Raw genomic sequence first — 11,466 nt, 5'->3', positions numbered from 1 at the left:
ATGACCAGTACATAAGCAGCTGACTCGTTGACTTTAATCAAGTCCTCTTGGCTAGTGATCCTCTGCTGTTTCATTCTATTTCCAAAAACAATTACATTGTAAATACAAATATGAAACTTGTTTTTAATCTCACATGGAAGTTTATTTAATGGTTCAACAAATTTAAGATTTATAAATTGATATATAAATTAGTATAAATTACTACCACTACTTTTTAACCTTTATGTATAACAAAAAAAAATTGCACAACTGGAAATGAATCCAGGACCCTCCATGCATGAATGAGGAAGTCAGACAGTCTCAACCACGTGCAGCCAAGTTACTGTCACAATCTTTTCAAAAGGTTTCTCTTATTTATTTATTGACAGTGACTGGAAATTTGCTGATAAATTTCTGCATATATTGGCAATATGTCCTGGTGCATGCTGAGGAGTGAAAACCATTTTAGTTAGGAGTAAGTGCAGTTTGTCATCAAAAACCAAAAACAGCACAGACCTAGAACATAAGAGGCATTGCCGTCCCACGGGATCCATTTCATATTTCAGCTGGAATGCCAACTCCTTCAAAGGGAGTGCCAATAAGAAGAATTTCTATTCAAGTGAAGCATCCACCCTTACAAAGAGAAGAAGTCCAGCCCCAGCAGGAGGCCAGCTTCAGTTTTTTTAAAACTAAAACTCCGTGTGGTAAAAACAAACGCAACACACATGCAAAAACAAAACAAAACCCTATAGCTTTTATGCCAGTAGTAATCTGAAGAACTGCTTTTCGTGGTGGGATTATTTTTCTCCTATCTAAAAAAAAAAAAAAAATGAGTAGAAGTCCAAAAAGTGTCCCCCCACTCCCTCCTTACGACTAAAAACAAATAGAAAACAGAATTTTACATTTTTTCCCTTTAAATTTAAAAAATGGCTGAAATGATGGAGGAGGAGGAGAGGAAAGAGACCCCTTTTTTACACAATCAAATATAACAGCAGAAACTCACTAGTGAGATTAATGGTAAACCTCATGAGTGTGTGGTGATGTCTGTCGGTATTAGACATAATGTAGTCTTCTTTCCAAAATGATTCAGGAAATGCAAAGAGGAACTGATGGGTGCTCCCTGGGCGTAGTCTACAAGGTCAGGTACATTTGAAGCCTTTAGTAGTGACTTAGGTGCAGGCTAATCTCCCTGCAGCATTTCTGCCTTCACCATACCCATCCTGTGGAGGTGAGCCTCTATCTACAAAACCTCTCAGTTCTGACCAGTGGCGTAAAATTATAGCACTCTTATTAAGGCTCATGGGGATTCCCCTAGGACATGCCCTGGCAGCCCAGAATGCTCCCATACTTGCTGCAGCCGGAGCACTTTTTATGGGCTGCTGCCAAGCTGGCCCTCCTCTTTCCAGTGCATGCACAAACAATGAGCATGTGCAGGAGGGGAGTGAACCAACAGCGGCCCATAAAAAGTGCTGTTGGCTGCAGTGCTGTTGGGAGCATTCTGGGCCACCAGAGCAGGACCTTTTCAGCTGGCAGGGCTTGGGGATCTCCACCAGCTCAGATATTTATTGAATTTGGGGTCACAGGAGGGAGGGGCTGGGGAAATTGTGTGTGCCCATTCATTTTGGACTCGGACCCACTCAGATTGGCACATCTGGCTTCGTCACTGGTTCTGACCAGCGCAAGGAGCACAAACTAGCAAACATTGAACCATGACCACCTACAGGTCAGATTATAAAATCTAACTCATTCTAGACAGTGCAGTCCCTAAAATAGCTAGCGAGATTGAAAAGTGTGTGGATACGCGCTGTCATTCTCTGGAATGCGATTTTACCCCTGATGAAGCCTGTATGCTGGTTTTTCGCCTACTATTGTGCCTTAGTTCTGTGACCATTTACTACATTTGGTGGCAACTAGGGCATATACGTTTAACCACTTCTGAGTATGAAGACCATAATTTAGAGCCCCTGACACAGCCCTTTTGGGCGAAACACAGCCTGTGTTGGGCATTTTTCATTGGGGTGTTTACCCTATAATAAAGATTGATTTATATTACTGACTGATCTACTTTGTTTATCTCCACAGTAGATACATAGAACAGGAATGAGAAAGGAGCAGACTCCAAGAAAGCTGAACTGCTCTCCACCAGTGGCGTAGCTACGGGGGGCCTTGGGCCCTCCCATATTAGATCCGGGGCCTCTGGCTTGGCTGGCGGGGGTCCCCAACCCCCACCAGTTGAAGCCTTTCTCCAGCGCTGTTCTCTGCACATTGCTTGCCCTGCTTCCTGTCACGTCGCGTGCATGCTCGGTTTTAGTGAAACTGAGCATGCGAGACATCGCCAGACAAGGTATGTGGGGTTGCGGCAGGGAGGTGGGCCGAACTGTGCCCCTCCCCCCCCACACTTTGGGCTCCAGACCCCCCCCCCCCAAACGTTGAGGTCGGGTCTCCACTCTCAGATCTAAGCAAAGAGGTTCCTCTAACTCAGGCAGAAAAATGGAGGAAGGTCTCTGCACTGAGGGGGAAAGGGCTTTTGGAAAGCAGCAAAGCCAACAAACAAAACTCTATAGCTACTTCTCCCCTCAAACTAGAAAAGCAGTCAGCTTTTCCTGGCACAGATGGAGAGTGGAGGAAGTCCTGGTCACAAGTCCTGCTGTCATATTGCAAGTTATTCAGGCTACCCCCACCCCCACCTTTCCCTGAGCAAGAAGTAGCCATGACCTTGAAGGTTAAAGCATGTAGCATTAGCCAGTACTATAAAGCTGTAGACAGGATTTTGACCAAGTTCATTTATGGTTTAGTTTGAAAATCTGCACAATGCTCAACACAGTGGCGTGCATTGGGTGCTGTTCCTTATAACCATGTTTGTTTGAAACCTGCAGTTTAGTTGCAGCACACAATATTTTACTTTGTTGATATCTGCATTATCAAGGACACTGGTTTTTTTTCCCCACATGCCTTGTAAAGTGTCTGCATGAGTTTGTGTACATTGCTATCCACACCCATCTGGTTTGATTTGTTGGCTCCTGAGGCTGGCAACCCACACCAAAACGCAGATCTGCGGCATCCGACTAATAAAATTGCTTTTTACCCTTGAGTTGGAATTGTATTGGTCCTCTCCTACTGTCATGTTTGCTCTGTGCCTTGATTCTTAGGGGTTTTCTCTTCTTTTATGTTTTCATGCTTTGGGTACCTGCATATCTAATACCCCCACTACTCTTTTACATATCAGGAACCTTCATAGGCCTCTGACTTACAAAAGGGTTCATGTTGACATTTTAATGGGGATAGCATGAGTTTTTTTTTTTTTTTTTTTAGTCTCCCATCTTCTATCAATTCCTGCCACATTCTTAGAGCAGCAGACTGAGAACCAGGGAAGCCAGGGATCAAATCCCACTGCTGTTCCTTGTGATCATTTGATCCTCTATTGGCTGAGGTACAAAATTAAATTGTAAGCTCTCTGGGGAGAAGAATGTAAATTGCCTTAAACCTGTAATGGAAAAGGCATGAGCTAACCCCATAATTCCTTCGCATAAGAGTTATATCACAATATCCTAATCATTTAACCAGAATATGTAAACTAATGGGATGATGTCACCTCCAACCTACTTCCCAAACAGAATCCTTGTCCTCATCACCAGGACATCCTTCTGCCCCCCAGAACTAAAACAGAACCCACCCCAAGCTGGCTACAGAAGCTCAGACTCCAAAGTACTTTTTGGTTAAAAAAAAAGCAACTTTAAAAAAACAGGCTTCGATTGAAAGGGTCCTGTAACAATTCTCCTGCCAAGACACACTTTCCTTTCAGCACAAGAGGCTGCTAGTGTGTGCGTACAAAGATTTCTGCCAGTGTATAATCCTTATAGAAGAGAGCCTAGAGAAACAGAAAGGCAGGTACAGGAAAGAGGCTCCATGCCTCTGATTTAGCCCATTGGCTAACCAGATTTGCCTACACAGGACAGAGATTATCAGCTATTCATGAGGGAAAGTCAAAAACAAGACAGAAAGAGACAAGGAGAATTAAAAACTGGGGGGGGGGGGGGGGGGGAACCCCCATGGTAACAGGAGGGAAAGATTAAAATATAGAAACTGAAAAAAGGGTAGTAAAAGAAAAACAATAAAAGCATGAGAGATAAATCAATGAGAAAGAGGGAACAGAAAAATGTTTGCATCCTAAATATGGCATTGCAGTTCTTTACAATACACTTTAAATGAAAATACCACTGGAGCAGGTTAAAATCAGCATCTTTAGCATCCTGACAACTTTTGAGTCCATCTTTGAATATCACGTAAAAGCCAGGCTGTCTTGCAAGGCACATTCAGCCACTCCGGTGGCTTCCGTCACCAGTGCGAAGCCTGCGGGCCAGGACAGTCTCTTTGGAAACCTTTCTGCAACTGGTGGCCAAGCCCAGGAAGCACATACAGTCAATAAAGAAGGTGGTGAAGTTGAAGTGCCAGCCAAACTCGCTGGTAGAATAATCATAGGGGAAGGTGTGATGGTAATTGTGGAAGCCTTCTCCTGCAAGAATGAAGCAAAAAGCATTGAAGGAAGGCACTACAGGATGCTGGGTAATAGGAAGAACACATGGAATTTCATGCCGACTAAAATGTTACACTTAAGTCACTTTCAAAATGTTTTCAGTTTCTCAGAGGGGTGACGACATGGTTCGCCATCACAAGAAGGAGAAGAACTAGAACTGGATTTTTAACTTGATTTCAAAATATTTTCTTAATTTAGAAATTCCCATCATGTTATAAAAAGCTGATCAAAAACAGGACTGATTTACCTTTTCCAGGTGATTTAAGCATAGAAAATTAGCACATGTTGGCAGGAAAAAGACAATATGCTAAGGATGCACATTTGTTCGAAACAACATTTGCCATCTTCAAGTTTATCTCATTGATTAAATTGATCAAATAGAAAAATAAATACACTATTGTTTATACTGTTAAGAAAATTGTAAGTTTTATGTCAAACTATATCTGTTGGGTGAATTTGTTCATAAAGGCAGTTAATAAATCCCAGTAAATGAACATGGAAAATATCAGTGTGTAAAATGGGAAATGTTGGGGGTCAATATTCAGCAGGGGGTGGTGAGCATTTTGCTGACCGTCAGTGGCGTTATTCCTGGATATGCAATTCCACGCCACGTCGTCTTTGGAACTGAATATCTGGTTTTTGCAGACCTGGCTAACACATAGTCGATATTCACTACTTAACTGGCCATGGGTTACCACATAAACATAGGACTAACTTTTATGCAGTCCCCATGACTGGTTAAGTGCTGACTCTACCCCCGGAATGCCCCCAAAATAACTGGTTTTCACTTGGCGTTAACTGCTAATTTTCATGGACAGTGCAAGCTATTTGCAGCATTTCTCCCCAAAATGAAAATTTATTTTGGAAACCAGAGCAAAACAAAAAACATTGTATAAGCAACCCCCTATCATTGGCCCTTTCTAGTTCCCACCCCCTCCCCAAAGTGGCTTACTTTCCAGTGCCCTGTAATTCCTCTGGACACAACCGTGTTTTGATAGGACTGATATGAATAAACCAGGCGCAGAGAATGAGCCGACCAGCTCACATAGGTCTGATGTAATTTGACACCACAGGTCCAGCCAGTATTCACACTCATCACTAGGCAACTCAAGGACATTGTCTTAGGGGATCTTTTACTAAGCCTCGGTAGCATTTTTAGCTCACGGAAGAAATCAGAGGGCAGTAAATGCCGAGTTGCCAATAGGAATTTAATGGGCATCTACGCGTTTACCGTCAGCAGATTTCTACCGAGGTTTAGTAAAAGACCCTCAGAATATCACCTTAACTATGTGGCCCTTTTACTAAGCTGCGTTAGGAAATGGGCTTATGATGCCCTTACACGGGTCTTTTCTGTGCACTAAGCCCATTTCTAGCATGGCCGTAAAATAGCGCTTTTTCCATTTGTTTAATTTCTGGCCATGTGTTATTGTTAACTTTTGCATGTGGCCATTTGAAAAAATTAACATGAGAGCCCTTACTGCCTCACAAGAGCTCCCGCCTTAAGTCCATAATAACCAGTTAGCATACGGTAATGTCAGCGCACTAGCTGGTTAACGCTTTCATGTCACACTCTGCCCATTTTCCACCCCAGACAAGGCCCCCCCAAATAATAATTTAAAAAATACTGCATGTAGCATGCCCCACGTTTGGACATTTTTTCTACAATAGGCATGTGTTAGTACCTAACACAGCTTAATAAAAGGATTCCTATGTCTGGACTCATTTTCCTATTCTATTTAGCTTATTCCCAGGAATCCCTTTGGTTTGTTTATTTTTTTATCCCAATGCATTTTAATTTTTCCTTTGAATAATAAGGTTCAAATCAGCTGAACTACATTTCTGTAATATTACGGCCCTTGGCTGAGATCACTCTAGCTGTTTAGGCTGTATTCATCGAGACGTAGTAGGTAACATTCAGCTGGAGCAGACAGTTTTCATTTTAATTCAGATGCTTAAATATATATTTGTACTCAGCACTGCTATATGTATAGGTGGCAAGTTTATAAGCCAATTCTACAATGGGGCAAAGCCAGTCAATGGCTGGTGTAAGTTGGCGTGCCTACGTGTGCCATGCAATGCGCACAACTGATAGTATTCTATAAGTTGTGCGTGTCATGTGGTGACACACCCATGCTCACGCTCCCAAGTAGTTTGCATAACATTGGTTTACAGATTTGGGAATAAAAGGGTTTATTTAGTGTATGTGTTGGAATGCTGTGTGCTGAAGCTTCTAATGCATAGCTTATGACATCAAGACCTTAGATCAGTGATTCCCAAGCCTGTCTTGGGGGAACCCCAGCCTGTCAGGTTTTCAGGACATCCACAATGAATATTCATGAGGTCAATTAGCATACACTGCCTCTATGGAGGGCAAATCTATCTCATGCATATTCATTGTGGATATCCTGAAAACCTGACTGGCTGGGGTTCCCCCCAAGACAGGTTTGGGAACCCATGCTGTAGGCTGTAAGCTTTCCAAGGTTAGGAAAACACTTACTGTACATGAGTGTGACTTGCCTTCAGCTACTACTGAAAAAAGTGAACTAAGTTCCCTCCTACCCCCCAAAAAAACAGATCAGTCAATGACGTCAATACATACCACATGCACCAAGAGCAACCAGTAAGTTCTCCCGGGGGTTAATGAACTTGTCATAGGGTCGGTTCCCGTACATATGTGCAGCGCTGTTCACCAGCCATGTAAAATTCAGTGTCAAAGCATAACGCCAGATGGCCGAGATGTAGAAAGCATTTTTTAGGGACTCTCCCCAGAAGTACCAGGGCACAACAGTGGGCGTGATAAAACACATCAGCAACACAGAGGTCTTGTAAAACCTATTAAGTATAAAAAAAGAAAAAAAAAGCAAGAGGTGAAATTTCATTCACACAAAACATAGTGGTGAGGGGTGTAGCACCCTACAAGGCATAGTGTAAACTGCCTGCTTTAAACATGTACATGTGTATCCTAGACCAGTGGGATATGAAGAAATATTTTCTTTTTTTTTAAACTTTGAAGGTTCCTGCCTGTATTTTTCTGTTATTTCTATATGCTTTATTGTTCCCATATGTTTACATTCTTATATCCCTGAGCGATCAGCTGTATTTGCAAGTGAGATTCATCAACACAGGATTTACAACAATCCTGCTGAAACTTTTTGTTTTGCTAATAATGCAAGGTAACATTTGTATCCTGTTTTACTTAATGTGTTTAGTTCATTAATATCGGTGTCACTCTACCTCAGGTAGCTGAGATTCTAGAGAAACTGCCTCACAGGAAAAGTAAATCTAGATGAATGTTTAGATTAAGAAGTTAAGATATTTTATGTGCCTCGAAAGAAAATGTTTTATACTGCCCCAGAATAAAGACAGTGTCTTTCTAGGTGATTGCCTAGCCCCTAATTGGTTTAAATTACTTTCTCTTTCACCATATTATTTCAGAAACAAAAGGAATGCTTTAAAATAACATATATACAATTTTTGATGATCATTGTAAACAGCTGTCATGTTAAATTATTTTTCCCTTTTTTTTCTGTATTCTTTGTGCCCTTTGTTTAGTATAAATGGAGAAATTGTGCTCCTAACTACTTGATGCCCTCATTTTCTTTGATCTGCCAGCTATGAATTAGTTTTCTTACTACAAACATAGAATTTAATTTTTCCCTAATTTGTTTTTCCATAATGAAATATGCCTATCTAACGCTTTTAAGAAGCTTGTTTGTAATAGCCCTATGATAAAGATTTAAAATTATGTTTTGAATTGAATGGAGAAACCTTGGGAAGAAGTTGGAAGCAATTTCCCAATCAATTTTGGAAAATTTTATGTAGAAAGTTACAAAATGTTTGACGGTCTATTTGTAATGAACTAGAAATGGGCCAGTTGTGTGAACTGTTTAACGGTGCATGCTGCGGGTGGTCACATGGAGGAAGTGCAGGCTGGTGGAACAGCATGTATAGAAAAGATATTGCAAGTTAGCTAGAAAGAATGAGCAACGTGAATATATATGGAAGTCTTTTGAACATGGATATGTATATGAATTATGATATATTCTTTTAGTTAAGACCAGAATAGCAATTGATTTTATTCTAAATTAAGTATAACCAGAATTGCATAAAGTATAAAACCTGAAAACAGCATTGAAAGAAACTAGGTAGATATTAAGTACATTGCTCTGTTTAATTGTTTTCATTCAAAGCACCCTTATTTACTTTAAAGATTGACACCTTTCAGAAGCATCATGTCACCCTGTTTACAAATATTAGCCTGACTAGCTGGTATAAAAGAATAATTTCACCCATAAAATGTGGCAAGACCCAATCTATACGGGACTGTATAGTATCCAAACAGTGACACCTACAGCTGCATTGCTGGAAGGACACTTTTAGTTGGACACATTTGTGTGCTTTAAAGACATACTCCATTTATTGGGTGAATTGTTCAACTCTAGCATTTAAACAGTTGATTTGACTTGATGGAATATTACACTTTTTGTATAATCTTTAATTACTTATGCTACATTTTGAGTTATGATGATTTCTTTCTTTGGTTCTCTTTTTCTGACCCTAAGCCCTTTTTGCTTACTAGCTGTCAACTCATATGTTAATTTCTTTCTTCGGTTAACACACTCAGTTTTAATATTACTAATGCAACTGACTGTTTATCCTATACTAGCCGTTCAGCCCATAAAAACGAGCTAGTATAGGAAGGGGAGGGGTTGAAAGGCCCCCACCCTGCCACTGAGTTCGCCGTTGCCGCTCCCCCTCCCCCTCCGAGTTTGCCCCCCCCCCCCGGAGCCGTCGCCACCCACCTTCCACCCGGTCTGGCCCTCGCTCCGCTATTGAAACAGCGAGGGCACGCAGCACACAGCTCTACTGCTGAGCTGCCGTGGCCTTCCTTCTTCTTCTCTGCCTGTGTCCCGCCCTCGTGTGACGTAACGTCGTCAAGGGCGGGACACAGGCAGAGAAGAAGAAGGAAGGCCGACGGCAGCTCAGCAGAGCTGTGTGCTGCGTGCCCTCGCTGTTTCAATAGCGGAGCGAGGGCCCGACCGGGTGGAAGGTGGGTGGCGGCGGCGACTCCGGGTGGGGGGAGCATTAGCGACGGCAGTGTCCCTCGCAAATGCGCAGTAGAGACCCTCTCTGTTCCACCCCCGTCATCACGTATTGACGTGGGGGCGGGGCAGAGAGGGTCTCTACTGCGCATTTGCGAGTGAGTACGACACTCGCCATTTATATATATTGATATACCTTGAATTGTGCAACGAATGAAATCTGAGAACATCTTTAAGTTAATGACATGTTCCTCATGAATTGGACAACTATTATATGGACTATTTACCTTCCTGGACACCATGCGGCCCTCTAAATGGAAGTCTTCTAGATGCAACATGATGCCTGACTGTGTGAGCCTCCCCACGGCCTAATCCCTACACTGCACTATAACTTTCTAATCATATTTCTATCTTGCATTTCACAGGAACTGCCAGACAGAAGGGGGGATGGTACAGCAAATACCAAGGCCTTGAAAATAGGAAATCTAGTACACCGCAAACACTACACCCACAAAACTTGGAAGGATCCTGTTTATGTTGGACCTTTCCGAACTGAGACCCTGTCAGCCATAGCAGCGAACTGACAACCAGTCTCCTGCACAGACATCTTTGCCTCATGCAGCCCCCAACCCTGAAACAACAGTGCTTGGAGCCACAGACTTAAGTTTACTATTTGGGTACTACTGTTTGTGAGCATAGCTGTGCTCGAGCTAGTATTAATACTGATAGAAACACATTGTATTATCTGTTGTTAATTTTTCTGTTTATGATTAGGGACTCACTGTTATAGGATTTATTATTAATCTTCACCTTCTTATTAGCCATGATATTATTGTTATTAGAAAGGAACTGTATTATTTTTGTTTAGCATAACCATTAATATGTATACCATCTATTGGCTTTCCATTTTTCTTAGTTTTACTTCTATCAGCACACGTCTTTAATCCTCAGGACTTTTTTTGGCAATAATAACTTAGATTCCCAAGAGGTGGATGGGTACTACGTTTTGGGGAGATAACTGGTCAAGACCATAATGAAGTTAAATTTAACTGATGAAATAGTCACATTACAATTGGATGTTTGTAACATAGCCAATTGTGGATCTTTAGACTGGCAACGATGGTATTGTCAATATTATGTTTATTTGTGTACTTATGTTGAAATGAGTCAGTATACATCTTCTTGCTCGACATGGGCTAATGTATGGTGGTATACCGGACCCAACTTTTCCATAGAAAAATACCAATTGACTTGGAATAATTGTTTACGTCATAATATAACCCTTGTCTGACAACCAGTAGAGGGAAAATGTACTTATTATCTAATACTGCTTCACTTAATCCCTTACTACCTCAAATTTCAGAAGCAAAGATTCCTATTAAGCTCCTCAACGTAACCAGCCTTAAGGAAACTTTTATTCTTGAGTCTGGTTTCGGTGAAGCTAATGTGTAGCTAGATTGGATTCGGTATACTATCTGCAGTTTAAACGTATCTGATTGTTATGTTTGTTCTGCTTCTCGCCCTGAACCTCAAGCAGTCCCTTTTGCCTTAAATTTGGTAAATGATTACAATGGAACCATGTGCATATTAAAATTGCTCCAGGGTTCCAGTAAACCTATTATATAGTAACATATATAGTAGATGATGGCAGAAAAAGACCTGCACGGTCCATCCAGTCTGCCCAACAAGATAAACTCATATGTGCTACTTTTGTGTGTACCCTACTTTGATTTGTACCTGTCCTCTTCAGGGCACAGACCGTATAAGTCTGCCCAGCATTATCCCCGCCTCCCAACCACCAGCCCCGCCTCCCACCACCGGCTCTGGCACAGACCGTATAAGTCTGCCCAGCACTATCCCCACCTCCCAACCACCAGCCCCGCCTCCCACCACCGGCTCTGGCACAGACCG

The 11,466-nt window shown here is 41.8% G+C and overlaps 1 protein-coding gene across 1 annotated transcript in view; it reads right to left on the bottom strand.

Moving 5' to 3' along the window:
• Positions 1-2,924: 2,924 nt before the first annotated feature.
• Positions 2,925-11,466, bottom strand: part of SCD (stearoyl-CoA desaturase) — a 36,404-nt gene continuing 27,862 nt past the window's right edge. Inside the window, exons 5-6 of the mRNA XM_030203513.1 lie at positions 7,113-7,345; positions 2,925-4,492 (exon numbers count right to left, since the gene is read on the bottom strand). Coding sequence (XP_030059373.1) covers positions 4,293-4,492; positions 7,113-7,345 — 433 coding nt within the window. The 3' untranslated portion in view covers positions 2,925-4,292. The remainder of the gene's footprint in view (positions 4,493-7,112; positions 7,346-11,466) is intronic.

The sequence above is a fragment of the Microcaecilia unicolor genome, chromosome 5 (assembly GCF_901765095.1).
Source record: "Microcaecilia unicolor chromosome 5, aMicUni1.1, whole genome shotgun sequence".
Taxonomy (NCBI): Eukaryota; Metazoa; Chordata; class Amphibia; order Gymnophiona; family Siphonopidae; genus Microcaecilia; species Microcaecilia unicolor.
This window is presented reverse-complemented; position numbering and strand designations above follow the sequence as displayed.